This window comes from Crocodylus siamensis, chromosome 10 (assembly GCF_052110815.1).
Source record: "Crocodylus siamensis isolate JL-2025a chromosome 10, ASM5211081v1, whole genome shotgun sequence".
NCBI lineage: Eukaryota > Metazoa > Chordata > Crocodylia > Crocodylidae > Crocodylus > Crocodylus siamensis.
Genome location: NC_143404.1, coordinates 73,277,924 through 73,301,733, shown reverse-complemented (window position 1 = coordinate 73,301,733; position 23,810 = coordinate 73,277,924). Strand labels below are relative to the sequence as shown.

At 57.7% G+C, this 23,810-nt stretch overlaps 3 protein-coding genes across 5 annotated transcripts; 1 reads left to right on the top strand and 2 right to left on the bottom strand.

Annotated features, from left to right (window-relative positions):
* Positions 1-155: 155 nt before the first annotated feature.
* On the bottom strand, positions 156-4,868 carry CCNDBP1 (cyclin D1 binding protein 1). Of its 3 annotated transcripts, none has more exons than XM_090065116.1 (11): positions 4,665-4,868; positions 4,512-4,577; positions 4,335-4,408; positions 4,162-4,243; positions 3,915-4,011; positions 3,566-3,639; positions 3,218-3,294; positions 2,362-2,615; positions 1,936-1,996; positions 951-997; positions 156-549 (listed from the first exon to the last, which is right to left on the bottom strand). In XM_090065116.1, the coding sequence occupies exons 1-11, from the start codon at positions 4,738-4,740 to the stop codon at positions 441-443; spliced, it is 1,017 nt and encodes a 338-aa protein (XP_089921242.1). In that variant the 5' UTR covers positions 4,741-4,868; the 3' UTR covers positions 156-440. The 3 variants fall into 3 exon arrangements, with proteins under 3 accessions (XP_089921242.1, XP_089921243.1, XP_089921244.1); XM_090065117.1 differs by having other exon boundaries at positions 4,701-4,868; XM_090065118.1 differs by lacking the exon at positions 1,936-1,996.
* Positions 4,869-4,934: 66 nt separating this feature from the next.
* Positions 4,935-16,963, bottom strand: ZNFX1 (zinc finger NFX1-type containing 1). The gene is made up of 13 exons (XM_090065101.1): positions 16,807-16,963; positions 14,912-16,666; positions 13,669-13,800; positions 13,286-13,434; positions 12,901-13,044; positions 12,098-12,215; positions 11,674-11,918; positions 11,404-11,543; positions 10,827-10,981; positions 10,030-10,175; positions 9,789-9,899; positions 8,827-8,922; positions 4,935-7,489 (listed from the first exon to the last, which is right to left on the bottom strand). The coding sequence occupies exons 1-13, from the start codon at positions 16,832-16,834 to the stop codon at positions 5,057-5,059; spliced, it is 5,652 nt and encodes a 1,883-aa protein (XP_089921227.1). The 5' UTR covers positions 16,835-16,963; the 3' UTR covers positions 4,935-5,056.
* DDX27 (DEAD-box helicase 27) lies at positions 16,923-23,384 on the top strand. Its single transcript, XM_090065102.1, has 21 exons — positions 16,923-17,046; positions 17,292-17,423; positions 17,661-17,720; positions 17,920-18,076; positions 18,309-18,355; positions 18,513-18,599; positions 18,849-18,954; positions 19,045-19,218; positions 19,518-19,668; positions 19,842-19,941; positions 20,036-20,177; positions 20,259-20,412; positions 20,497-20,578; positions 20,652-20,829; positions 21,089-21,195; positions 21,454-21,559; positions 21,663-21,757; positions 21,866-21,989; positions 22,355-22,439; positions 22,854-22,928; positions 23,146-23,384. The coding sequence occupies exons 1-21, from the start codon at positions 16,990-16,992 to the stop codon at positions 23,159-23,161; spliced, it is 2,235 nt and encodes a 744-aa protein (XP_089921228.1). The 5' UTR covers positions 16,923-16,989; the 3' UTR covers positions 23,162-23,384.
* Positions 23,385-23,810: the final 426 nt, after the last annotated feature.

Sequence of the window (23,810 nt, the reverse complement as noted above, 5' to 3'; positions counted from 1 at the left end):
TTTCCACTGTATGCTCAGGGAAGTGGGTGGCACTGCTGCTCACATCTGGGAACAAGCTGGCCCAGCCAAAGCTGGCAGGACAAACCCACAAAAGATGCCAGGGCCCTTCCCCTCCGCATACCAAGCCGTCTCCACGCAAGAGGCAACTGCATGAACCCAGTTATATTTTATTGCTCTTTCTGCCTTCATGGCTAGCCCGAACATCAAGCAGGGACAAGACCCATTCACAGCATCCATATACAACTCCACGTTGTCCCGCATCTAAGCTTTGCTTTGGCAGCTGCTAGAGAACGTCAGCGAGCCACCTTTGCTTTTGCAAAGTTCTTCGCAGTTGGAAAAGCTCCTCACTCCAAGCGCCACTCTCATATCTCACTCCCTTTGCTGCAGGGAATGGCCAGATCCACCTGAGACCCTGACCACAGCATGTGGGGACACAGGTATCAGAGTTCACCCTGTGTGAAGTCCTTGATTTTGTTCATGTTGTGATCTACTGCCCCAGTCAGAAACAGCACCCAGCCCTCCTCCGATGGGGGGCACGCATGGCTTGCCCTGCAGGTGAGAGGGAAAGCATCAGGAATGGCTTAGGGGGAGCCCTAGGCAACAGACCATCACATGCCACGCAGCCGTCATGACACGTGACTGGTGCAGTTCCCGCAAGCCCTCAGGACTGGACAGAGGCACCTCCTACCTTCTCCACAACCAGAGATTCATCTTTGAATCCCCCCAGACACACACACAACTCTGCCCCACCACCCAGCTGTCACCTCTCCCACTCCCCCACGCTACTTGGTGATACTGGCGTGGTTCCAAAGACGGATACTTGCAACCCAAAAGTGCCCAGAGAAGTCCCATCTTCCAGGGCTGACTTGCCTGTTTTCTAGACATGGTCAACTATCAGGAGAGGCACCCGTACACCCTGCTCTTGAGAGGGCCCAAAAATTCACACTCACCTTGCAATTTCTAGCATCTTCTTCAGGACAGAGGCAAGTTTAGCTGCCTAAGGAGAGACCGAAAGGAAAACAACCGAGTCAGCCCAGCCTGTGTCTGACCTGCCTGGCTTCAGGGGAAGGCGCATGCTACCTCGATCCAGGCTCCAGCACAATTAGAGTAGGTTTAGTTCAGGGGTGTCAAAAATACAGCCCACGAGACAGAGCCCTATCATCTGGCCCCTAGTGCTGCCCCTCAAGAGCTGACCCACATGCTGACTGTGGTGCTGGCTCCAGCCAGTATGGGATGTGCACTGGATCCAGCCCACAGGGTGGCCCTGCACCACTGGTCTGGCCCATGGGGCCAGGTGAATTTGACACCCTGGTTTAAGTTCACTAAAAGATTTTAAATGCTACTGTGCATCTTTCCAATCTACTTGTTCCCAGCTGTATATAGACCAAAACAACTCACAAGTAAATGAACGATCTAGTGAAAGAAGTGCATCGTTCGCTATTTTAACGTATGAAAGTAGAAATCTGCTTTGCAAACACAGAACTATAGAACAGCTTAAGTGACTGCACCCTCCTGCTTAGCACCCTAACAAGAATCAACTTTTCTGTAGAAAAATAAAGAATACAGATGCAGAACAGATCAGATCTAGGTGCCGGCTGGCTCATTCAGATCAATCCCCTTGCTGACCTCTCAGCAGACAGCTTTGGTCCAGCTGCCGCAGGCACCACACACAGACATCTCTGAGCTGTACAGCTGGGATAAGGACCAGCAGAGCTTTTCAACCCCCACTCCAGATGGGCCATGGTCCTTTGAGGCAAGGACCAACACAGTTTTCCTCAGGTTGCCAAGGGGGCCCCACACCAACCAGCTCTCCTCGGCTAAGGGAGTTACTTTGTAGACCTGACAGATGCCGGCCCCCCCTTGGATGAGCTCTGCTTTCCACGGGAGCCAGGCCAGGGCCTCTATAAACGAAGGCTGAAGAACAGCAGAACTTACATTGAGGCGCACAGCCAGCTGGTTCATGGGTGGATACATGCTCAGTGCCAGCTCGTCCACACTACGGCAGAACAGAAAGAGCAGTCGCTACAGGCAGGGGACCCCCTGGCAGTGCCACCACCAAGCACACGGCCCAAGGTGACACCAGCCACCTACTGAATCGCCTCTGAGAGCAAACTGGTGCTGCCAGAACCCATGCTGAACCTGCCTGAACACACACTCCCTTGCCTTGCAGCCAGGGGATCACTCCGGTTCCCCAGGCTGCCTCCTTGGAACTCTTTCCTGCCCAGCCAGGATGACTCCTGCAGCCCGTCCCACAGGTCCCAGGCTCCCATCACCAGCTCAGAAGGCAATGCAACCCTTGTGAAGATGCTGCTTCTTACACAGCACCCAGCAAGACACAATGAAAGGGAAGGGAGGATTCACCTGGGGCTGATCTCGTTGGCAATGTCTGCAAGGTCATCCAGCTGTGCGACATGTTCCGGTGTGTCTGCTTTGCCATGAGCCTTCACTGCACCCAAGACCTTCTTCAGGCAGGCTTTGGAGGCCTTCATCAGCCCCATGCAAGGGTTGAGCAGCTTCCGGTCAGCCTCGGACCAGTAGGTATCCCTATTGCCTCGAGAACCCAGCTCCTCATCCTCCATGACATCCCCATAGGGGTCACCTCCTTCAACCTGAGCCTGAGGACACAGGCACGTCGGGATTCTGGAACCCACCATCTGCCCCAGACATGATGAGCAATCCCCAGCATACACCCAAGCTTCCCTCGGGATCCCCCAGCTCCCAGGTTTCCAAGGCCATTGCTGAGAAGGCTTCTCTGTAGGAGACTGATATGGAAGTTAGTTCCTCCCTCAGGCAAATCCAGGACACCAAATGCCAAGAGCCTGCTAGTAAATCTGATATCTTTTATTAGGCCAACTATTTTATTAGTTAATAAAAGATATTGGATTCACCCAAAGAACCTTGTCCAACTATGTCCTTAGACCAGCAGGGCTACAACCAACACCCCTGAAACAAGAGCCTGTGGGAACACCTCTTCCCACCAGCAAACAGCCCCTCAGGGACAAGCCAGGGACACGAGTTGCAGCAGCCCTGTATCAAGCTAGAACCTGAACACGCCACAGGGGCCCCTGTGTGGGGCTGAGCATCCGGTCCGAGTCAAAACCAAAACACAGAAAATGACTGGTTTGCCCAGGGCAAACTCATTGTCTGCTGTCACTGCAGCACTACTGCAAAGCCCAAAGCTGACAGCTGTCTGTAGAGAGGAGTAAGGGCCTCTTACCTGCTCCATCTCCTTCAGGGCATCCTTGACCACATCCAGATACGTGGCTACAACTGACAGGACAGCTGCCTGATTATCTGCACGCAGAGGCCAAAGGGAGGTGAGCGGGCCTGGGGCTGTGCAGACCCCTGCCGTCTCCCCAGCACGCACCGCACTCCCCCACCTCCCTACAGTCACTCATAGAGCCGCAGCGTCACCGCATCAGGTAACTCAGCTCCCAGGCCCAGAGAGGCTCATGTGGCAGGGGCTAGCCTCCTAGGAGTCACCTGCTCTGCTCCATCTCAGGGGCTACCAGGGCCAGTCCTGCTGCGAGCAGAGCTCTGCGCTACTTGCAGCGACACCGCCTACCTCGTGGCAGGCTAGACACCTGTTCGCATGCCTCCCACACGCCTCCAGTTGATATGAGCTGCTCCTGAGACAAACTGAAATGGAAAAGGAAAATCCCTCAGGGCCACGGACCCATCATGACAGAGGGCGGAACAGCACCTGGCAGCTGGCTGCGAGAGTGACCTGGCCGCACAGACTCCCACCTCCGTCATGCGACGTCCAGCCCCAGGCTCCCACCCCGCCCTGCGCGCATCTCCGCTCCGCCTTCCTAGGAACGCCTGGTGACGGCGCACGAGGCCTCCACTCTCCGGTGCAGCTGCGACCTGCTGTGAGGTCCAGCTGGGGCGGGGCAGGACCGGGGCAGTGTTACCTCTGCAGAGTGGTGCTAAGGATTGCGTCTGTGAGCTGGATCGTTCCCTCCACCACCTCGGCAGTGGCATCACGCACCATCTTTCGGAGAGTCGTTCCTGCAAGAGGTTTAGAAGGAAAAGGCTGAAGGCTGGGCCACCGCACCAAGCACAGCCCTGCTCTGCAGGACCCCTTCTGCCCCACGGCCCGAGCCTGCCCCCGCGAGCGCCCTCCCGGCTCCTTCAGGAGGGTGCGAGCAGCCGCCTCACCTCGGTCCTTGGGCAGCCCGTGGTAGGCTGCGGCGGCCGCCAGGACGGCATCCCGCACGCCGGCGCACAGCTTCTCGCAGTCCTGCAGTCGGGCGAGGGCGGAGGGTGAAGGAGGCAAGGGGCAGGTGGGGATCGGCGGGGTGGGGACGCGGCCCGGCCCCGGGGGCACCCACCTGGGCGGGCAGCGGCCCCGAGAAGGCCAGGCTCAGCTTCGTGGCCTCCCGCGACGTCGCCTGGAAGCTCCGGGCTGCGCAGCCCCAACCGGGGAGACGCGCGGTCACACACCCGGCCCCGCCCCCGCCCCCCGGCGCTGCTCGCCCCCCTCCCGCTCCCGCTCCCATCCCCGGTACCGAGCGCGGCCCAGAAGCGCGGCGGCTGGAAGGCGGGACGGGCGCGGCGGTCGGGCGGCTCCCCCTCTGCAACGACACGGGCGGGAGCGGCTCAGCGCGGGACCGGGACCCCAGCCCGGACCCCGCCGCGCCGCACCCCGCCCCGCCGCTCACCGCGGACACGCGCCAGCACCGCGCGTAGGGCTTCACCGAGGCGCCGCAGCGGCTCCAGCTCCAGCTCCGGCTCCATCGAGCCGTCCCTAGCGCGCACGCGCACACAGCGCGGAAGCCGCTGCCGACTGGCCGTGCGGCCGGAACCTGGGGGCGGGCCCGGCAGCCGGGCGGAAGACACCGCGCAGGGACTGCTTCTGCCCTGCCCCGCGCCCACTTCCGGCGCTGCTCGAGAGACGGCAGGACCCCGCACCGCCCCCCCCCCCCCCGGTGGCGGAGCAGGCACCTTGCGTCACTGGATAAAATTTATTGCGGTGAAAACGCGGACAGCGCGGGCGGTTGTGGGGGGTGGGGCGGTAAAGTGCGGCGGGCCGTGGCGTGGGCGCAGGCGCGGCCTAGAGCAGGCGGCCGAGCCCCTCAAAGTTGAGCAGGTTGTTGGCCGTGTCGGACCAGGCGGCGTGCGCGGCGCCGTCCATCTCGGGCGCCAGGCGGTTGGAGTCGTCCAGCGCGTGGTTGCGGCCGCCGATGACGGCCTGGCACTCGGGGCAGCGGCCTTGCTCCATGGCCCCGCCGCACTCCCCGATCACGTACACGTGCCCGTTCTTGCACTTGAACCAGTGGCCGCGCGGGCAGCCGATGGCGCTGACGATCTGCACCCGCTCCTCCTCCGAGATGCCCAGCCCTGACGCGGGGAGCGCAGCCTTCAGCTCCTCCATCTTCACCCGCACCGCCGCCTCGTCCTCCGGCGTGAACCTCCCGGTGCGCTGCAGCACCGCGCGCAGGGCAGCGACGTCCCTGGCCAGCGCGGTGCTGAGCCGCGTGCCAGCGCCACTGCAGCGGGTCAGGAGGTTGGCCAGGTACGTCACCCGCTGCATCTCGCTCTGCAGGTCCGACAGCTCCTGGCTGCTGAAGCTGAGCCGCTCCTTGCTGAGCCACTCCTGCACCTCAGCCAGCCGCTTCCTCAGCACCTCGCGCTCGCTCGGGTCCAGCTTGCCCAGGGACCCAGTCAGGTCCGCAACGCGCTCATAGAAGTTGATCAGGTTCTCCAGGAGCCCGATGCTCTTCGTGGAGAGGTTGGGCTGCTTCAGCCTCTCCTCCAGCCGGTCGTACTTGGTAGGCAGCACTCTCCGCAGCACAGCCTTCCCTTCCAGCATGGCCTGGAGCCTGTGCCTGCTCGTTTCAATTTCACGCGCTGGGCCTTGGATTTTCTCCTTCACCTTCTCGATCTCCTCCAGCCGCTTTTTCACAATGGTGCCGTATCTCAAGTTCTTTCTAATTGGCGTCTGGCAGCTGGGACACACCTTCAGCTTGACGGCACTTTCGTCTTCATCCATGTAATAGTCAAGACCTTGGGACTCGAAGATGTGGCCGCAGTCTTCTAGCTGCACAAAGCAGGCTTCTGGATCCTCTTCAAAGCCAAAAAATATCTGAGTGACTTCATCGTGGTCACACACAAGGCACTTTTTGGGGCAGGGTTCCCCGCACAGCCCGATGCAGGGATGACCGCAACGCAGCTTCTTACTGCACCGCACATCACAGCGAGGCCTGTTGCATGGCTCTGAGCAAAGCTGCGTGCACTGGTAGTGCTGGCACCGCCACTCGCATGGCTCCATGCATGGGATACACATCTCCCCGCATTTCTTTTTACACTGACTGTGGATGCAGTGATTCTGACATGCTTGCTGGCAGGGAGGGCACTCCCCAGTGCAAGGCTGCTGACACTTGTGGGAGCAAACTAGGAAGCGCTTGCAGGGGTTCTTGCACTGCTCGTGAAATCGCCCTTCATAACAGGTGTTGCAGGAGCCTGGGCAGGCATGGCCACAGTCCAGCGTGGTCACACATTTCGTTTTACACTTCACAGGCATCCCATTTTCCATCTCTTTCGTGACCCAGCATTTCACCTGCTGGTCATGGCCACATTTTAATGTGACCATCACCAGCTCAGGACACTGGGCAGTGCATTCTTGCCCACAGAACTTGTTACATTTGTGCCCACACGTCAGATACTTCTGACAAGGCTCTTGACAAGAAAACTCACTTGCAGGGATGGAGCAAGGAACCATCTGTGGGTGGCCGCATTTGGGGATAGTTTTCGACACTTTCACCATGCATTCTCCACAGGGTTCAGAGCACAAATGGGGGCAACGGTGCCCATCTTTGCAGAGCACCTTCTGGCAGGGCTTCAGACACTGAAACTCCTTGTGCTGGATGTCATAGGGATGGCATGCCCGAGTGCAGACGTGTCCGCAACTCAGCCTGAACTCACAGGGGCGGCTGCAACCCCCTTCTGGAACTTGGTAGAAGTCTGCTGCTTTGGACACCAGGGTCCGAGTGTCAGGGTGGTTCTGGCAGCACAGTATCAGCGAGCGGCCGATCCGACCTTTCTCTCGGAGGGTGTGAATGATCTTGCTCCAGAGGGGGACCTTGCCGAGCATCCCCATGTTCCCAATGCAGTACAGCCCTTTCTTGGCTCTGGATAATGCCACACAGATCCGGTTGGAAATCTGCAGGAATCCAGCTCTCTCTTCCCTGTTACTTCGCACAAGTGAAAGCAGGATAATGTCGTTCTCCTCACCCTGGTACTTATCCACCACATGAACTTTCACACCTGCAAAGGTTTTGGCAGGCATGAGCCTGCGCAAACAGAAAAGCTGCCCAGTGTAGGTGGTGAGGATGGTGATCTGAGAGGGCAGGTAGTCCTGGCACAGGAAGTACTTGCACAGCTCCACCACGAATTTGGCCTCATGTGGGTTCTGATGGCTTTTCCCTTCCTGGATTTCCTCTTCAGGGAAGTCATGCTCCACAAAGAAGAGGTTAGATACAACCCCCTGAAATGAAAAGAGAGGGAAGGGTCACCAGGGAAAAGGAGAGTTCCTTCCAACATGGCAACCTTTCCTTTTGCATCTTTCCCCTCTAAGACTTCCTGCATAGTTTACAGACTTGGAGGTGGGGGCGAGGCCCAGAGCTTCACACACCTAAGGCAAAGCCTCTGTCAGACATTTCCACAACATACCTAGCAAGAAAGAAAGACTTTCAGGTTGCAAGCCATGCCTCAGAGTCCTGATAGGACAGCACTGACAACTCAGAAATGCCACACTATTTGGAAGACCTGAGTTCTCTCATTACCTGCAATATTCTTCACATTATCTAGAAGGGATGGGTGCTGGTGGATGTTTGCAGGCAGATGTTCCATACAGTAAATGCAAGTTTTCCTTTGAGGGCAGGGGAATGGGAGGATGGACAGACTTTATCACTTTCAGATACCCAGTAGCTTGGGTGGAATGCACATGTGCACTTTCCAGTGACATGTCTGTGTGGTACTTGCAGTCCACATAAGCCTTATCTCAGGGTCTGTGGCACTTTGATTCTGAAATGCAAATAAGCTCATTAATTTAGAGGTGCATTCTCCCTCCTCCTTTCACCCTACTTTAGGGCCTGAGTATTTAAGGTCTTGTATTTTGTCTGAGGGAGGAAGGAGTATCTGGCAGCCCTTTCCTTTTGTGCCAGCATAACTAGTTTATGGATGAGGGCAGTACAGTAGATGCACTGGCTCATACTTTGGGCTGCACTTGTGGCATGCTTTCCAAAAAGGTTGGCCCCTACTGGCCTTCCCACACTGTTTCTTACCACTCTGTTCCACTGTTAGTCATCCTCACTGCTAAGTGTATCTGGTCTAATTTAAAATTTGCCTCAGTTCAGCATTCATCTGTTGGTTCTCATTTGTCTCTGCTACATTAAGGAATCCATGAGTGCTAGTATGTTCACCTCATGAAGTAAATATACATAACAATCGAGTTGCTGATCTGTTTTCTGATAAGAAGATTAAGTTCCTAAGGTGCCTTGTTCTAGAAGTGTTTTTTGAACCTCCAACCATCTATGCATCAGTCTGCATCTTTCAGGTTTTCGTCATCTTTCTTAGAAGGTTGCTGTAAGAACTGAATGCAGCACCATGGTGTGTCTTGTTGCTGCCACATACAATTGCCTCCTATAGCACCTAATTCCCAAGTCAGCTGTCGTATTTTTAAAATAGCCGAATTTAACGAGCGAGGCCGAGGCACTTCAATATAATCCCAAAAAGCAACCAGGTGTGATGGAGCTAAACAGAGGGTCCCAGTCACCAGTAAAAGGTTTGAGACGTACTGTTTGGCATGAGCTGTGATCGTACCTTGATGTTCTCATAGGTGAGGACTGAGGGGTGGTTCTCCAGCTCCTGGTATATGTGAGGAGTAAGGAGCTGGGCAATCTCAGGGCGCATGCGGTGCTGAAATACAAAGTTGTAAGGTCAGCACTGCCGGAGGAGCACAGCCAACTTCTCACGCTGGAGTGAACTGTGCCTCTCCCCTGCTAACAATCTCTGGCTTCACTGGGGAACAAGAACACACACAGGGCAGCCACCATGACACAAAAACCAAGACTCACAAGGCCACCCCCTCCTCTATCAGCCATTCCAGTCCAGTCAGCAGAAAGGGATCAGAAGCGTCTCCACAAAGGCTGTTTGCAAGGACTGCAGTAATTGCATTTGGTGATTTCAACCCAGGTCCCAGTGGACAGGTGTCCAGACTACAGTAAACCGCCAGCAATATCATCGAGATGAGTCAGGCTCCACACTGGAAGTGCTGGGAGAGAGCAAGCACTGAATGGGTCTGGAAGGGAGCTTCTCCCAGGGGGACAGCTGGTTCTACCAGGTGCCGAGCCACCATGGTGGGCATAGGGTAAGAACTTGAGCAAAAGAGGCTATGGCAGATCTGCAGGAGACAGTATGGGGAAATTTGTGCTGCTGCCACCCGTGTGGTTAAAATGTTTCGATTCTAGGATGGCCAGGCAGCTTTCACTAGCAGTAGCCAGCAAAGAACAGAGACTGTTAACACACCATTCCCCTTGTACCAACGTCATTTAAAGCAGAGACAGAGCCTGGCAGCAGTGTCTTTGATGTGGAGCCTATACCCTGAAGGGACACAGCAGCTGGATCAGACAGATCCCAAGGCCCTTCTCGGGCACTAGGCAGCACATGCTTTTCTGACAGATTGTCCAGGGGAAAGATACAAGGCCAAACTTCCAGAGGACTCCAACTCTGGGTTCCCACAGGGCACGAATGCAGCAAGAGGGGATGCTGGAGCTGCTACTCACCTGGTAATTCAGGCGAACAAAGGGGAGGCCAACCTTCACCAGCCGCTCGAAGAGGGACATCTCCAGATTGAAGTTCTTGGCCAAGTCATACACGTTGGCGCTCGGCCGCAGCTGAAAGGGAAGAAGACTGTGATGAGGCCTTCTCCCAGCCCCACTTGCAAAACCTTCCTTTTCCCACACCTTTCTCTGAATCCTCCATCTGCCTCCGCAGTGGAGGGGCCAGTGCACGCTGGTGCGGTACCTGCTGGTGGTCTCCGATGAGGACAAGGTGCTGGCAGGCTTTGCTCAGCGTGGTGATCGTGTGAGCCTCCAGCACCTCTGCTGCCTCTTCCACTATGACAATTCGAGGTTCCACTTTCTGCAAAATCTGGCGGTACTTGGCAGCACCTGGCAGTGGAAACAAGAGCATGGAGTGGACCAGGGCCCCTCTGCAGCCAGTCAGTGGTCAAGTGCTTTAGGACTGCCCTTTATAGGGAGGGAGAGACCCTCACCAGGCCCCAGTTCCCTTGTGTTCCTAGGAGAACAAGAGAGGCTCTCCAAGGCACCAAATCCAAATTAACTTTTAGATTGGCACCTTGGACCATACCAAGGACAGTTCCCAGAACTGGTGGCAGGGAAGGGAATGAACACATGCACAGAGGTGTCCTTGGGACCCATGCTTCTCCCCTGCTCCCAGCCTCCTCAGCCCATGGAAGAGAAAGGGACTTGGCTAGCTCACACTGCAAAGCACCAGAGCATAAGGCTGACACTGTCTCTTGTTCATGGGCTGCCTGCAGTGGATATGACAGGCATAAGCTGTGGTCAGCCCCAGCCAGCAGGCTGGGAACTGTTGGAAAGCTCCTTCAGGGCAAGACAGGATTTTCCTTGAGCCCGGCATTGTCAGACTCCCTCCCTGCTGGCTGCTAAGGAGGCTGCAGCAGGCGCAGGTTCCCTGCTCCACGTGAGCTGCCTCAGTGCTGGGCATCAAACCCTTCAGGGACCACGTCCTGGCAGGTGGCCCAGGAGGCAGAGCCAGCACATTTCCCACATTCCACTCACCTGTGGTTGTCATGCCCACAACCTGGGCCTCCTTGAGGATGCACAGGTCCTCCTGCAGCCGCAGCTCAGCCAGCCGCTCCGCTGCCACCTGGTACTGCCGCTCGTGCTGCAGGATTTGCCGCCGGATATCACCCTGGTACATCTGCAGCCAAAGCCTGGGGAGGGGCACGGGCACCATGAGAGGAGGGGCCGGGCAGGGGCCAGGGCACTCACCTGCCTTCTTGGGAAAGACCCAGGCCCAGGATTCTGCATGATCTTAGGTAAGGCGCCTAGCACTGGGCTCAGCTCCCTCTGTAGCATTTCCACACCCAGCAATGCTGATTCATTAGCTAAGACCCAGGGATTCCCAATAGAAATCCAGCATCAAACACGGTCCGACCACTTGTGGTCTCTCTGAGCATTTTGCAGTAGAAGAATTGCTCCGTTTCTCCAGTAAAAAAATGAGTCAAAGCAAAGAGCTGGCATTTTCCGAGAGGACCTTAAGTCTTAATAGGTTTAAACCACTCACTGAGGGAAGATGGGGCAGAGCAGGGACTGCACCTCGATGTCTGCTCCACAGACCCAGGAGTTTGGTTACCTGTACAGCTGCCAGCGGGAGCCAAGATCCAGCTGCCACAGATCCTGGATAGCCTCAGCCTGCTCCTCCGTCATCGTGCTCAGCTTATGAAGTTCAACCTTCACCTTATGTTTCATTTTCTTCCTCTGAGCTGGCTGCATCTGTGGAGAGCCCATCACACACCAAGACTGGAGGGACTTCCCTGCACCCATGTGCCTTCACTCCCTGCTTGTCCAGAAACATCTGGCATGAAGGGCAGAAACAAGTGCCCATGTGGACCTGTGCAGTTACCTCCCACTCTCCTTCCTGCTGTGGTTGGGCTGCTCCCAGGCCCTGTTTCTCCAGCTTCATGGCCAGCAGGCGATTGGCCAGTTCCATGACCGCCCCGTTTTCTTCTTCCTTCCTCCGCTGGGGCCGGGCTGCTTCCTCTTCCTCGATCACTCGGTCTGCCTGGATCAGGTCAGCTTCCTCTTCGATCTCCAGCAGCTCCTCTTGTACCTCTCCCTCCTCCTCCTCTTCCCCCTCCTGCTGACCACCTGCAGGGGAGTCACCTGGTTACACACACAGACACCTCTGGCCCCTGCTGGAGGGAGATGTTGGAATGCAGGGATCCAGGATGCACAGCACTGCACACACGCTCTTCTCCCCCTCGTACTGCACACCTCTCTCAAACCCCGTGCCTGCACACATGCCCTGCAGAGGAGAAGTCTCTTACCTGTGGTTTCAGGCCCTGGGTTCTCTGCAGTATTCTGGGTGAAGGTATTGACACCAAGGCCCAGCCATTCCAAAATCATCGAATGCCTCGAACCGAAGCAGTAAAACCACTCGTCCTCCTGGCCAGAGAGAAACAAACCACCAGGCTGGTGATCTCTGCTGCCAAGTTCAAGACCATGCCAAACCCGCACCTGCTTCTCTTCAATGCATGAACGTGGGCCAGACCCCAGAGCGCAACAAAGGCTGCTGCCTGCGGTCTCAAGTGTGGCAACCCTGGCACATCTCTGGTGGCTTCAGGATCCTTAAGGAACAGATTTTTACTGACTACTGCAGGAAGGTTTCCTTGTGACCTGTGCTTTATACAGTTAAAAAGGAACAACTTGAAACCTAGGCAAGCAGTGAGCTAAAGGAAGTTTCTATTCCCCCAAGCTTCAGAGGCTGCTGCTGGTTTCCTGGGGCCATTCTCCTTGCACCTATGCTATCAGATTCAAATGAGGAGGATTTCTTTATGACTGCAAGGGCAAGGAACGTGACTATTGCAGCCAGCTGAATTCTGCAGTGCAGGGATCGGGTCTATTCAGGGCACCAGTCAATTCACAAGCTCTTCACAGCACCTCCTTGCTGTGAGCTCCTACTCGGGCAGTGAAATCAACATCTCATTCCCACAGAGCCCTGCTCTGGGGATGGTCAGGTCCCCTGGCTGGTATCACTGCCCTGGGCACTGTGGGTTACCTGGACAAGAGGTGCGGCCAGGCAGACACGGAGCAGGAGGGGCCTGGCCCCGGGAGAGGAAGCTCCTCTTACCGGCCCAGTCGTCAGGCTGTCCCAGTGCTGTGGGGAGATGTATCTCTCCAGGTGACGCTCGTGCAGCACGCCATACGTTGTGCACTCCAGGTGCCTGGCTCCCTCGCGCAGCTCCTGCTCCGAATGCTTCATCTGGTTCGTAATCTGCCCAACACAAGAGAGACGCTTTCAGGGGTACTGCACTCCAGGAAGACAGAATCAAGGAACAGCAGAGGGAAAAGGAAAGGGCCACACAGAAAACAAGAACAGGCAGATCAAGAGATGGATGTCAGCGTCAGCTGCAGATTGAAGGGCAGGTGAGGAGATGGCCTGGCAGAGCCAGCTCCATGGAGCGGTTTCCTGGGGGTCCCTTCCCTCTCCTAGGCAGCCTGGGTCCTGCACGTACGTCCACATAGGCCCTGCGCAGGTGCGGCGGTAGATTGCGGCGGAAGTCACACTTTTTCCTCAGCTCCCGCAGCGTGAACTGCTTCAGGACCTCACTGCTGCTTCTGCCCCCCACACGCACGATCCCGCTTTTCTGGGACTTGTAGATCCCTGAGCACAAAAGGAACATGTCACTGGAGAGAAGGACAGCTCCTGTGCCCCAGCACACCTCCTCAGGGTTCAGCTCGGCTGGCTTATAAAGGGGCCTCCACACTGCACAGCAGTGAGGACTGGACCCAAGGCAGCCACCGGAGTGAAAGGCTAGACAGCTCCAGCACAGAACACGGGCCTGAGCTCCTCCCCATCCAAAAGGGCTTCCCTCCTCTACCACACAGACCCTCTAACCTTCCAGGAACTGGTCCAGGGCATGGTTGGTGTAGCAGACCACGAGGATGGGAGACTTCTGGGTGATGCTCTGCCACACCTGCTCGTTGGTCAGGAAAGCCTGGACGATCTTCAAACCCACATAGGTCTTCCCTGCAGGACAAACCCAGAATCAGTCTGGAGGCCCGAGCCCCATGTGCCATCTCAGAACTGGGAGAACCATCAGGGCGTGTCAAGGGGCAGGAAATCTCTCCGAGCTCCAGGTCTATCTATAAGTTAGCAGCACAGTACAGTACCAGGTGCTGGGCCATGAGCCAGCTGATCGAGGTTTTACATGCTGACCTTCCCCATCCGATCTCTGCAGAGGAAAGATACTGTCTCCTCCTGCATGCACATACAGGCTTGGCAGGATGCAAACCTACCTTACATGAAGCCTCTGGGCATGACTGGGGCACACATTATGTGATTCAGACTCATGTGTTACACTAGTGGGCACCATAGAAAAACTTAGTTAAGATCTTAGACCATGACAGCGGGATCTAGTTTGAAACCTCTGCAGTCAGCACTACAGCGTGTCAGGGGGTCAGAGGACCAGGAGCTGAAAGCCGACAGTGTTAGGAAGGGAGCAACTGACAGTGCAGGGCTATGGTCCGAGACCCACGACAGCCCCAGGATCCTAGAGGGTTCTTCTGCCCACAACACAAACCTGCTTGAAGGCTGTATTTGGCTTACGGCCAAATCCAGACTTTGGTGCTTCAGACATTCATGCAGAGCAGAGGATAGCCCGCATGCCCCATGCCCCTGGCTGCAGTGGAGCTACCCAGCACTGTGGGACGCATCTGACAGACTCCGGCCACACAACAGGGGCCTGGAAGTACTATGCAGTCACAGGGCAGCTGCCTGGCTGCCCCGACCCTCCCTGGATTGAGCGGAAAGGCGTTTAGACCATACCTGCCCATGGGCCAGAAGACAGAGGTCCAGGGCCAGCCCTTCCTTCCTAAGCAAGAGGAACATGCCTGTGCCTAAAGAGGGCCACTATTCACCGCATGGGCCTGGCGGGGCTTGTGCATTCTCCGCAGGGGCAGAGTCCAGCAGGAGCGGGGCTGGAGCAGGAGTGCTGGGTGCAGACAGCAAGGCACGCAGCGTTGCCCCTCACTAGGATTATTCTCCACCTTGTGTTCATCAGGTGGGGCTTGTAAAAGAAGGGGCTTAGGGGAGTTTGCGAAAAGCCACCGAACAGCAGCTGTAAGCCAGCCTCTCTCACCAGTTCCAGGAGGCCCCTGGATAATGGCCAGCTCCTTGGTGAGTGCCAGCTGCAAGGCCTGCATCTGTGACTCGTCCAGCTTCAAGGCTTCCATGGAAGGCCACTGGCTGGGGTCGAGAACATTCACCCTCGGTCTCCTCCAGCCCTCGGGGCTGGCCAGGTCCCCCTCTCCATCTGGAGAGGGCTCCTCCAGCAGAGGTGCGAGGTTGTAGGCGCTGCCTGTCCTCAGGTACGCCGGCTCCCCCACGAGGGTGTCGCACTCCACAATGTACTTCTGAAAAGGGACGTCTTCTTCCTGGACCTCCTGCAGCCCCTCCAGCACATGCCGGTAGGCTTCAAAGTAGGCTGTTGTCTCCACCATGAGAAAGGAGTCCGAGGGCTGGGCCTCTGCCAGCAGCGCCTGGCTGTGCCCGGTGAAGCACAGCTGCACGATGCCCTTGGCCAGGTCGACACTGTCGCGGTTGGACACCGTGGCAAAGAGGAAGGTTTCGAAGTGGTCTTTGGACATGCAGACCAGGGAGCCGTAGAGCAGGCGCTTGGAGTTCTGCCACCGCACAAACTTCAGCGGCTTGGTGTCAAACTGGACCTTATAGACGATGCCGGAGGAGGAACAGAGTGGAGTGATGATCCGCGTGTCGAAGTAGATCCTAATGTCATCAAACCTCCTCTTCCTCAAGCCTTTGTCTTCAAAGCTCTGCAGAAGCTCCAGGATGCCTTCCCTCAGAGGCCTGACGAAGTCCTCTCGCAGGAGTCGGAAATGCGTGTCCAGGTAAACACCGGTGCTCTCGTACCTCCCAGACACGATGTTGGGGCGAAGAAAGGGCTTCTCATCCCGGTGCACCTCGTTGTAGGTGGGGTAGACGGTCATGGCACGGTAGGAGTCCTCCTGCCCACCAGGCTGAGGCTGCAGCAGCGTGTAGCTGTCAGCCCGCAGGGTGCCCTCGCGCTTCTTCTCCTGCAGGTGCTGGATCAGGGCCTGGACCTTCTCCAAGCTCCTCTCTGTCTGCTCCGTGATGTCCACACCGGAGGCTCTCAGCACATTGATGGAGGCTGGCAGGATGGACATCAGCACAGAGATTTTCTGCACGGAGCTGGCTGGGAAGATGCTCACCAGGTCCTGGAGGAGCACGATGATGTTGTCCACGTGCTCCGGGTACTGCTGCCGCAGGGCGGGCATGGGCTCTGTCATCATGTCGGCCGCGTACTGCGGCAGGCAGACCTTGAGGAAGTTGGACTCCTTGACCAGCCCCAGCAGCTGCTGCACGCTCTGCCGGTCCATGCGGGAGCTGCACGCCTTGCGCAGCACCTGGCACAGCAGCTCCAGGAAGCCAGGCTTCATGGCCACCTGTGCCAGCAGCTCCCGGAGCCCCGAGCTGGACACCAGCGTGATGACCACCTCCGACGGGTCCCTGTGCAGGAGGCTCTCCAGGAACTTGTAGCCAATCCGCCGCCCCGGCTGCGGCTGCTCGTGGCGCGGGGCGCCGCCGGGCGCGGGCTGCGGGGGGAAGCGGAACTCCTCGCGGGGCGGGGCCCGGCGCCCGCCGGCCGCCTCCTGCGGCTCGGCCCGGCGCCTCCTGCCTTCGTCCCAACCCGGGCCCCCGCCGCCCCTCCGGCCGCGGCCGGGCAGCCGGCCCGTGCCGCCGAACCGCTCCCCGCGCGGCCCCGGGCGCCACGTTCCTCTGCCCGGCAAGGCTGCCCTCGGGGCCTGCCCGCCTCCGCCTCCGGCTCGGCCTCTGCCGCGGGCGGCGTCGGGGCCTGCGGGGAAAAGCAGCGAGAGCTCAGCTCAGCCCAGCCCAGCCCAGCCTCCCCCGTCCCGTCCCGTCCCGTCCCGTCCCGCGCCGCCCCCCCGGCCGAGCCTGCCCGGCGGTGCCCGCGCGCGGGGCTGGGGGGCTCACCCCGGCGGGCGGCGCGCGGCGGCTCCATGGCGGCGCGGCTGGGCAAGGTGCGGGTCTCGTTCCGGGCGGCGCCGCTTTCGGTTTCCTTTCCCCGGCGGCCGGGGGGGCGGGGCCGCAGGACACCCCGCCCCGCTTCCGGGCGCTGCGGCGGGTGCGCGTGCGCGGGCACGGCGCGGCGTGGACATGCGGCAGGCGCGCGGGTCCGATACCGAGCCTGACTCCGGGTCGGAATCCGACGAGGTGCGGGGTCGGGGCTGCGGCCCGTGCCCCCTCCCCACGTCCCCGCGCCGCGTCTGGCAGGAGGCGGCGGGCTGGGCTCACGCTCGCCCCGGCGTGGGGAGGAGGCGCCGGGGCCGGGGCCGGGGCCGGGGCCCGGCTGACGCTGACGCTGACGCTTGCCCCGGTGTGGTGCAGGGGGCGGCGGGGCTCGGCTGGCGAGGCAGGAGGTGGCGGGCCCAGCTGACACTCGCCCCGGTGTGGTGCAGGAGACGGCGGGGCCGGTCCTGGGGAGGCACGGGCGCGGCGGGGACTTCAATGCCGACTTCGTGTTTGCGGAGAAGGAGGCTGCGGGCAGTGGCGGGGCCTGGGCTGAGGCGCTGCGCCAGCTCAAGGGGAAGGTGAGTGCGGCCGGGGCCAGTCCCTTCCTTCCCGCAGCGAGGACGCTGCGTCCCAGGGCCGGAGGGAGGTTTCTTTCTTTGGGGGCGAGTTCAGCTCAGGGGCCTTGGTCACTCTGATGTAAATTCTCTTCTGGACCGAGCCTGACACTGCTGCCTTCTTCCTGGGGCACCCGACGACCTCGAGGCCGGGCCGTGCAGGGGCTCCGTGGCTTTCCCTAATTCTTTGCCTTTCCCCAGCGAGCAGCCACGACGCTGGATGAGAAGATTGAAAAAGTGAGAAAGAAAAGGAAAGCCCAGGTCAGTGGTGCTCAGCAACCGGGAAGAAAACCACCTTCCTGGTGCTTCTCACTGTGAGAGAGGCATAGGGCAGAGGACAGGACTCTGCTTTTCGTACTGTTCCTGCTCCCAGAGAGGTTTACCTTTGAAACAGGTGCTTGGAGGGAGGCTGGAGTCGTCTTTACACTTTTCAGGTCGCAGATTCCCTGTCTCTGTTTAGGAAAGAGACGCAAAACGAGCAAAGACAAAGGAGGAAGACACAGGCGCGGAAAAGGAAGATGAAAATAAAGAACGAGAGAACGAAGAAAGCAGGGAGGAGGAGGAGGATGTGGAGTCCCAGTATTCCTCAGCTGACGAGAGCATCTTCACACAAGCAGGTATTAGGAGAAGGCGAGGATTTGTTGGGGAGCCATAGTCAGTGCCTCTTCTCTCAGCGAGCCCTCAACACTTCCTTGTGATCTGTGCCCCTGTCGCGGGGAAAGGACCTTGCTTGATATTCCACTTCCAGCCTGCCTTAGCGCCCCCCTCCTGGGGTATGCACTTGGCTCCTGCTTGGCTGGAGCTGTTCTCAGTCAATACTTGATGCTTAGCACTTTTCCTTTTCTGCAGATACCCTCAAGGTGAAAGAGCGGAAGAGAAAGGGGAAAGAAGCAGTGGTAAGTATCAGGGTGAGAAGGAAAGAACGACACTGTTCACTCGTCCAGCACCTTTCCTCCCAAGGAATCCAACCTCGTCACCAGCGAGAGCAGGTAGGCAGGCACAGTGTGTGCTGCATCTTGTTTCGAGTCTTCCTCTCGGTTTTTGGTTCTGCAGGAAACAGAGAGATTTTTTGAAGATGCATCTCACTATGATGACAGCTTGTCATTCCAAGACATGAACCTCTCTCGCCCGCTGCTAAAGGTATTGCACCGTTTCAGCCTCTGCACAAGGTTGTAGGGAATGTGGAAGATTTCATAGCTGCTCCTGCTAGGAGAGACGGGCTGTGGGGGGACCCCCAGTCGCAGTCTCTCCCTGCCAGGCAGGGGCTGTAGGGGATGGCGTGCAAGTACCAGCCCTCATAGAGACGTTGTTTCCTGCATCCTATCTTGAGCTGCATGTGAGACTTCCCATTCCTTGGTCAGATGCCTAGCTTTTCTCTCTTCTTATCAGGCAATCACAGCACTTGGCTTCAGGCAGCCAACCCCAGTCCAGAAAGCCTGTATCCCAGTAGGCCTGTTGGGGAAGGATATTTGCGCCTGTGCTGCCACAGGGACAGGTAGGGACCCGGAAGGGAGGGAAGGAGGCTACTCTGGGTAGTAGTTAGATCCTTGGGGCTGGCTGATTGCTGGTGCTCTCTGTTTTGCAGGTAAAACAGCTGCCTTCATTTTGCCTGTGCTGGAGCGCTTGATCTATAAGCCTCGTCAGGCTCCTGTGACCCGGGTGCTGGTTCTGGTGCCGACCCGGGAGCTGGGTATTCAGGTGCACTCTGTCACCAAAGAGCTGGCACAGTTCAGCAGCATCACGACCTGCCTTGCTGTGGGTGAGTATTATCCCTGGGGCTGGGAGTTTTAGCTTTCAGGGGCTACACTTAGCATTAACACTAGGGGGTGAGAGGAGCATCTTGGGAATCCTGCAATTAAAGCTGCTTGGGCTGTGGGGCTCTTCTGGGGCTTCAGGCTAGACCTGCGTCTGCTGGGCAGGAAGGGGAGGAGGTCCCTCCTGCAGATTTCCAAGCTTCCCACTGAGAGGCATCCTTCGCCTGGTGGAGGCGGGTTTGGGGCTTCTGTCCTTGCCCTACTCCACAGCTCATGGCCCATGGCGGGGGGTTTCACCTAACAGGAGGCTTGGATGTAAAGACTCAGGAGGCAGCGCTGCGCTCGGGGCCAGACGTTCTCATTGCCACACCCGGGCGTCTGATCGATCATCTCCACAACTGTCCATCCTTCCATCTGAGCAGCATTGAGGTGCTCATCTTGGATGAGGCTGACAGGTAAGCTGGGCAGGGGCGGTGCAGGCCTGGCTCTGCCACATCCATCCCCAGCAAGTGCATCGTGCCCAAGCAACGGGGCTTCCAGCATCATAGGGGAGCAGTGTGTGCCTGGTCCTGATGGGGAGACCAGTGTTGCTCCAGCTGCTGCACCGCACTGCTCCTCTCCTCTCCAGGATGCTGGATGAGTACTTCGAGGAGCAGATGAAAGAAATAATCCGCCTCTGCTCCCACCACCGGCAGACTATGCTCTTCTCTGCTACCATGACAGACGAGGTAAGAAAAGGCCCTTGGGTGGGCTGCCAGGTGGCCTGAGCAACTGGCTCCTTCTTCCTGACTGCAGTGACACGTCTCCGCTCCGCTTCGGCAGGTGAAGGATTTAGCTTCTGTGTCCCTGAAGAATCCTGTCCGGATCTTTGTGAACAGCAACACGGAAGTGGCCCCCTTCCTGCGGCAGGAATTCATCCGCATCCGACCCAACCGAGAAGGGGACCGCGAAGCCATTGTGTCAGGTGGGTGAGCCCTTGTGGGTGGTGGGCGAGTTGAAGTCCGTGGCTTGTGAAGGGCAGAGCTGACTGGCCTCCGTCTTCCAGCTTTGCTGACGCGAACCTTCTCCGACCACGTGATGCTTTTCACCCAAACCAAGAAGCAGGCTCATCGGCTGCACATCCTGCTGGGGCTGATGGGCCTGCAGGTTGGGGAGCTGCATGGCAACTTGTCTCAGACGCAGCGTCTGGAGGCCCTAAGGTAGGGTGTCGTGGGCAGCTGGAAGGAGGAGGGGTGGTGGGCAGGAGGCAGCTGCGTGACAGCCTGTGCTCTGCCTGTGTTAAGGCGCTTTAAGGATGAGCAGATCGACGTCCTGGTGGCCACAGATGTTGCAGCACGAGGACTGGACATTGAGGGTGTCAAAACAGTGAGTGCTTGCAAGGCTCTGTTTCTCCAGAGTTGCAGAAGCCTGCCCCGGCTAACCCAGCTCTCCTATCCAGGTGATTAACTTCACCATGCCCAACACTGTAAAGCACTATGTGCACCGTGTGGGAAGGACAGCACGGGCAGGCCGGGCTGGGCGCTCAGTCTCGCTGGTGGGTGAGGAGGAACGCAAGATGCTAAAGGAGATTGTGAAGACGGCCAAGACGCCAGTGAAGGCCAGAATCCTCCCCCAGGGTTAGTGGCTTGCCAAGGTGGAGGGAGTGAACAGGGAGCTCAGAGTACAAACAGACTAGAGAGAGGGTGGGGGTGGTGGTGGTGAATAGCAGGCATGAGCCATGTCTCAAGCTGGCTTTTGCTAGAGGGTGCAGGCAGGAAGACCTGGTGGGTGGCAGGTTACAAACACACTAGATGCAGAGCAAGGGTGTGAGGTGGTGAATGCAGGTGAGGGTTGCTTGAGCTGCATCTCAGGCTGGCTCTTGCTGGGTGGTTCCAGATGTGATCCTGAAGTTCCGGGAAAAGATCGAAACCCTGGAGAAGGATGTGTATGCAGTGCTGCGCCTGGAGCGTGAGGAGCGTGAGATGCAGCAGTCAGAGGCTCAGGTAAGTACGCAGGGATCTGCTGGGGGTTGGGGCACTCAGGAAAGTAGAGTTCAATTCCAGTCCCCTGGCCCAACTGCTCCATGGAGCTGGGAAGGCTGTGACCTTCTGTGGGCTTGGTATGTCCTCGGCAGTCACGTGGTGGTGTGACCTGGGTCCTGGCTTCACGTAATGCAGTCCCCAGGCGCTGTACTGGAATGAGAATAGCTTCCCAGTTTAGCTGAGTGATTGAGCTCACTCCTACTTGGGCACATCCCACAGATTAACAAGGCTAAGCAGCAACTGGAGAAGGGAAACCAGGAGAAGGTAGACAAGGAGCCTGAGCGGAGCTGGTTTCAAACTCGAGAGGAGAGGAAGAAAGAGAAACGTGAGTCAGGAACTGAGGGTGCTTAGGCTTGGGGCCTGTTCCTGCTGCGTATTTGTTCTGGACTTCCACGTATTTTTTTCACTCTGTGTCTGTCCGTCTTCAGTGGCTAAAGCCCTTCAGGAGTTTGACCTGGCGCTGAGAGGCAAGAAGAAAAGGAAGAAGTTTATGCAGGACACACAAAAGAAAAGCCAGATGACAGTGAGCAGATGGGCGGAGAGGCGGGGGGCCGAGTTGGGGTGGCTTGGTGTGCGTCCTGCCCCAGGATGAGAGTCGAAGACTGTCCCCTGGCATGTGCATCTCTTGCAGCCAGAGGAGAGGTCACAGTTTGAAATCCTGAAGTCACAGATGTACGCAGAGCGAGTGGCAAAGAGGGCCCGCCGAGGGAAGCGAGCCCGAGCCCTGCCAGAGGAACAGCCCTCGGTAGCAGCAGGTGGGGAGAGAGCTGCTACTTCTCTGCAGGGACAGATCAGGAGACATCCCTTTTGCTGGGCCCTTGTTATGGCTCCACATGGGGTGTACGCGCTGGCTCTGGACAGCAGGACTCCTTGTGCTCATGAGCGGAGGCTAAGGCCATGCCAGTTGTTTCGTGGGGTGCAGTGTAACTGGCCCCACGCAGTCTGCAATGCCATGCAGACTGGTGCAGTGGGGGCTTGGATTTGGGGGGAAGAGCCCTTCCCTGGGCCTAGAGCTTGTATCTTGGTGGCTATGCAAGTCATGCCCTGGGCCTGGTGACTGGCCAGCATTGTGCCCTTCTGTGCCGCTTGGCTGACTTTTCTTCCTGTCGCTGTTTCTCAGGCCCCAAACAGAAGAAGAAGTCATCTGTATTTGATGAGGAGCTCACCAACACCAGCAGGAAGGCCCTGAAGCAGTATCGTGCTGGGTAACCCCTCTCTACCACTCTAGGGCATGCACAGCCTTAGAGGCAGGGGACACCATTCCCAAGGGAGCCCTCCCCCCTCTTCCTTTTCTGAAGGGCACCAAGGAGCTCTGGGGGTTGCTCCACCTCCCCATGGTACCTCATGGGGGTGGGGGACAGTGAGCACCTCTGCTCAGCAGGCCCCTGCTACATCTGTAAAGCCCTTCCAGGAATGAGGGGGTGGGTGGGAGGGAAACCCCACCTTTGTTGGGGAGTGTGGCAGTAGCAGAAAGTGAGCAAGGGGCATGATGTGCTGTTCCTGAGCCCTGGGAAAAACACTGGCTGCTTATGGCAGGCGAAACGTGCACCCTCTGGGTAGTGACTGAGCTGTGCCATGGGGCTGGGGCTGCGCATTGCCTTATGGTGCTCTCTGTGCAGGCCCTCATTTGAAGAGCGGAAGCGGCTGGGTCTTGCCCATCGCAGAAAAGGAGGAAACTTCAAATCCAAGTCTAGGTGAGGGCACCATTGCTTGTGTTCTCAAGGCTTCCCATCCCATGTTGTCATCTTCCTTCCCCTATCAGCCTGTTTAAAGGGCCACAGCTGCTCTGGAGTGAGGCCCCCAGCTGAGGAGCAGCCAGACAGTACTTTCAGTAGCATGCTCCTCGGCAGGTGTTTGGTGCTTGCACCCATGGGGGCAAGGGCTGCAACTTCAGCATCAGTCCTTCTGCAGGTACAAGAGGAAGTGACATGTTTTGTTGAGAGCATTACCTGGGGTGTGCTGCCACAGGAGAGAGTGGACCTCGGCAGCAAGGATCCTGCTTCCCTTTGCGATGGCAGAAGTCACACAGCCTCTCTTCTGGCCTGAACTTCCAGTGTCTGATTCCAAGATGTGCTGTAACTGTAGGAGCACCTGGTGAAGAGCCCCAGGAGAAAACTGTATCTTCTGTAGCTATAAAGGGTCAACCTCTCTATGCTGGTGATAGTCTGCTGTGCTTGCTTGTAGCAGCTGCTAGTATTTGAGACTGGGTCTAAAGCAAAACTGTTCAAGATGCCCCTGACCTAGCTGCAGTAATCCTGTTGTCCTGCAGGTTCTCTAGCAGCTCCACAGACAGGCAAATCCCTACCTCTGGTTTCCATCCATCAGCCTCTGCCCAGCAGGAGTGGCTGCATCTACAGTGTAAAAAAGGTCTTACAGGGACGCCATGACTGAGACTGGCCTTGTAGTGTTACTGCAGCAGAGGAGAGTAGTGAGCCTCTTCCTTCTGCTTGCAAGTAGGTTATAGGTCCTGGGATATTGCAGAGACAAATGAGCTTGCAACCTGATGCATGTGTATGGAGGAAAGGTAGGGGTTGAAAAGGGAGTGAGCAGTTCAAGGGCCATGTGTTTTGCCCAGC

Coding starts and splice junctions, on each gene's coding strand:
- CCNDBP1 (XM_090065116.1), bottom strand. CDS start 4,740: ATGGAGCCGGAGCTGGAGCTGGAGCCGCTGCGGCGCCTCGGTGAAGCC. Junction 4,244..4,334: donor CGGGGCCGCTGCCCGCCCAG/GTGGGTGCCCCC, acceptor GCCCGACTGCAG/GACTGCGAGAAGCTGTGCGC. Junction 998..1,935: donor AGCTGGCTGTGCGCCTCAAT/GTAAGTTCTGCT, acceptor GTCTCTCCTTAG/GCAGCTAAACTTGCCTCTGT.
- ZNFX1 (XM_090065101.1), bottom strand. CDS start 16,834: ATGGAGCCGCCGCGCGCCGCCCGCCGGG. Junction 13,435..13,668: donor CCTGGACCAGTTCCTGGAAG/GTTAGAGGGTCT, acceptor TTTTGTGCTCAG/GGATCTACAAGTCCCAGAAA. Junction 11,544..11,673: donor AGCAGGAAGGAGAGTGGGAG/GTAACTGCACAG, acceptor GGCTCTCCACAG/ATGCAGCCAGCTCAGAGGAA.
- DDX27 (XM_090065102.1), top strand. CDS start 16,990: ATGCGGCAGGCGCGCGGGTCCGATACCGAGCCTGACTCCGGGTCGGAA. Junction 19,219..19,517: donor CACGACCTGCCTTGCTGTGG/GTGAGTATTATC, acceptor TTCACCTAACAG/GAGGCTTGGATGTAAAGACT. Junction 21,990..22,354: donor ACAGCCCTCGGTAGCAGCAG/GTGGGGAGAGAG, acceptor GCTGTTTCTCAG/GCCCCAAACAGAAGAAGAAG.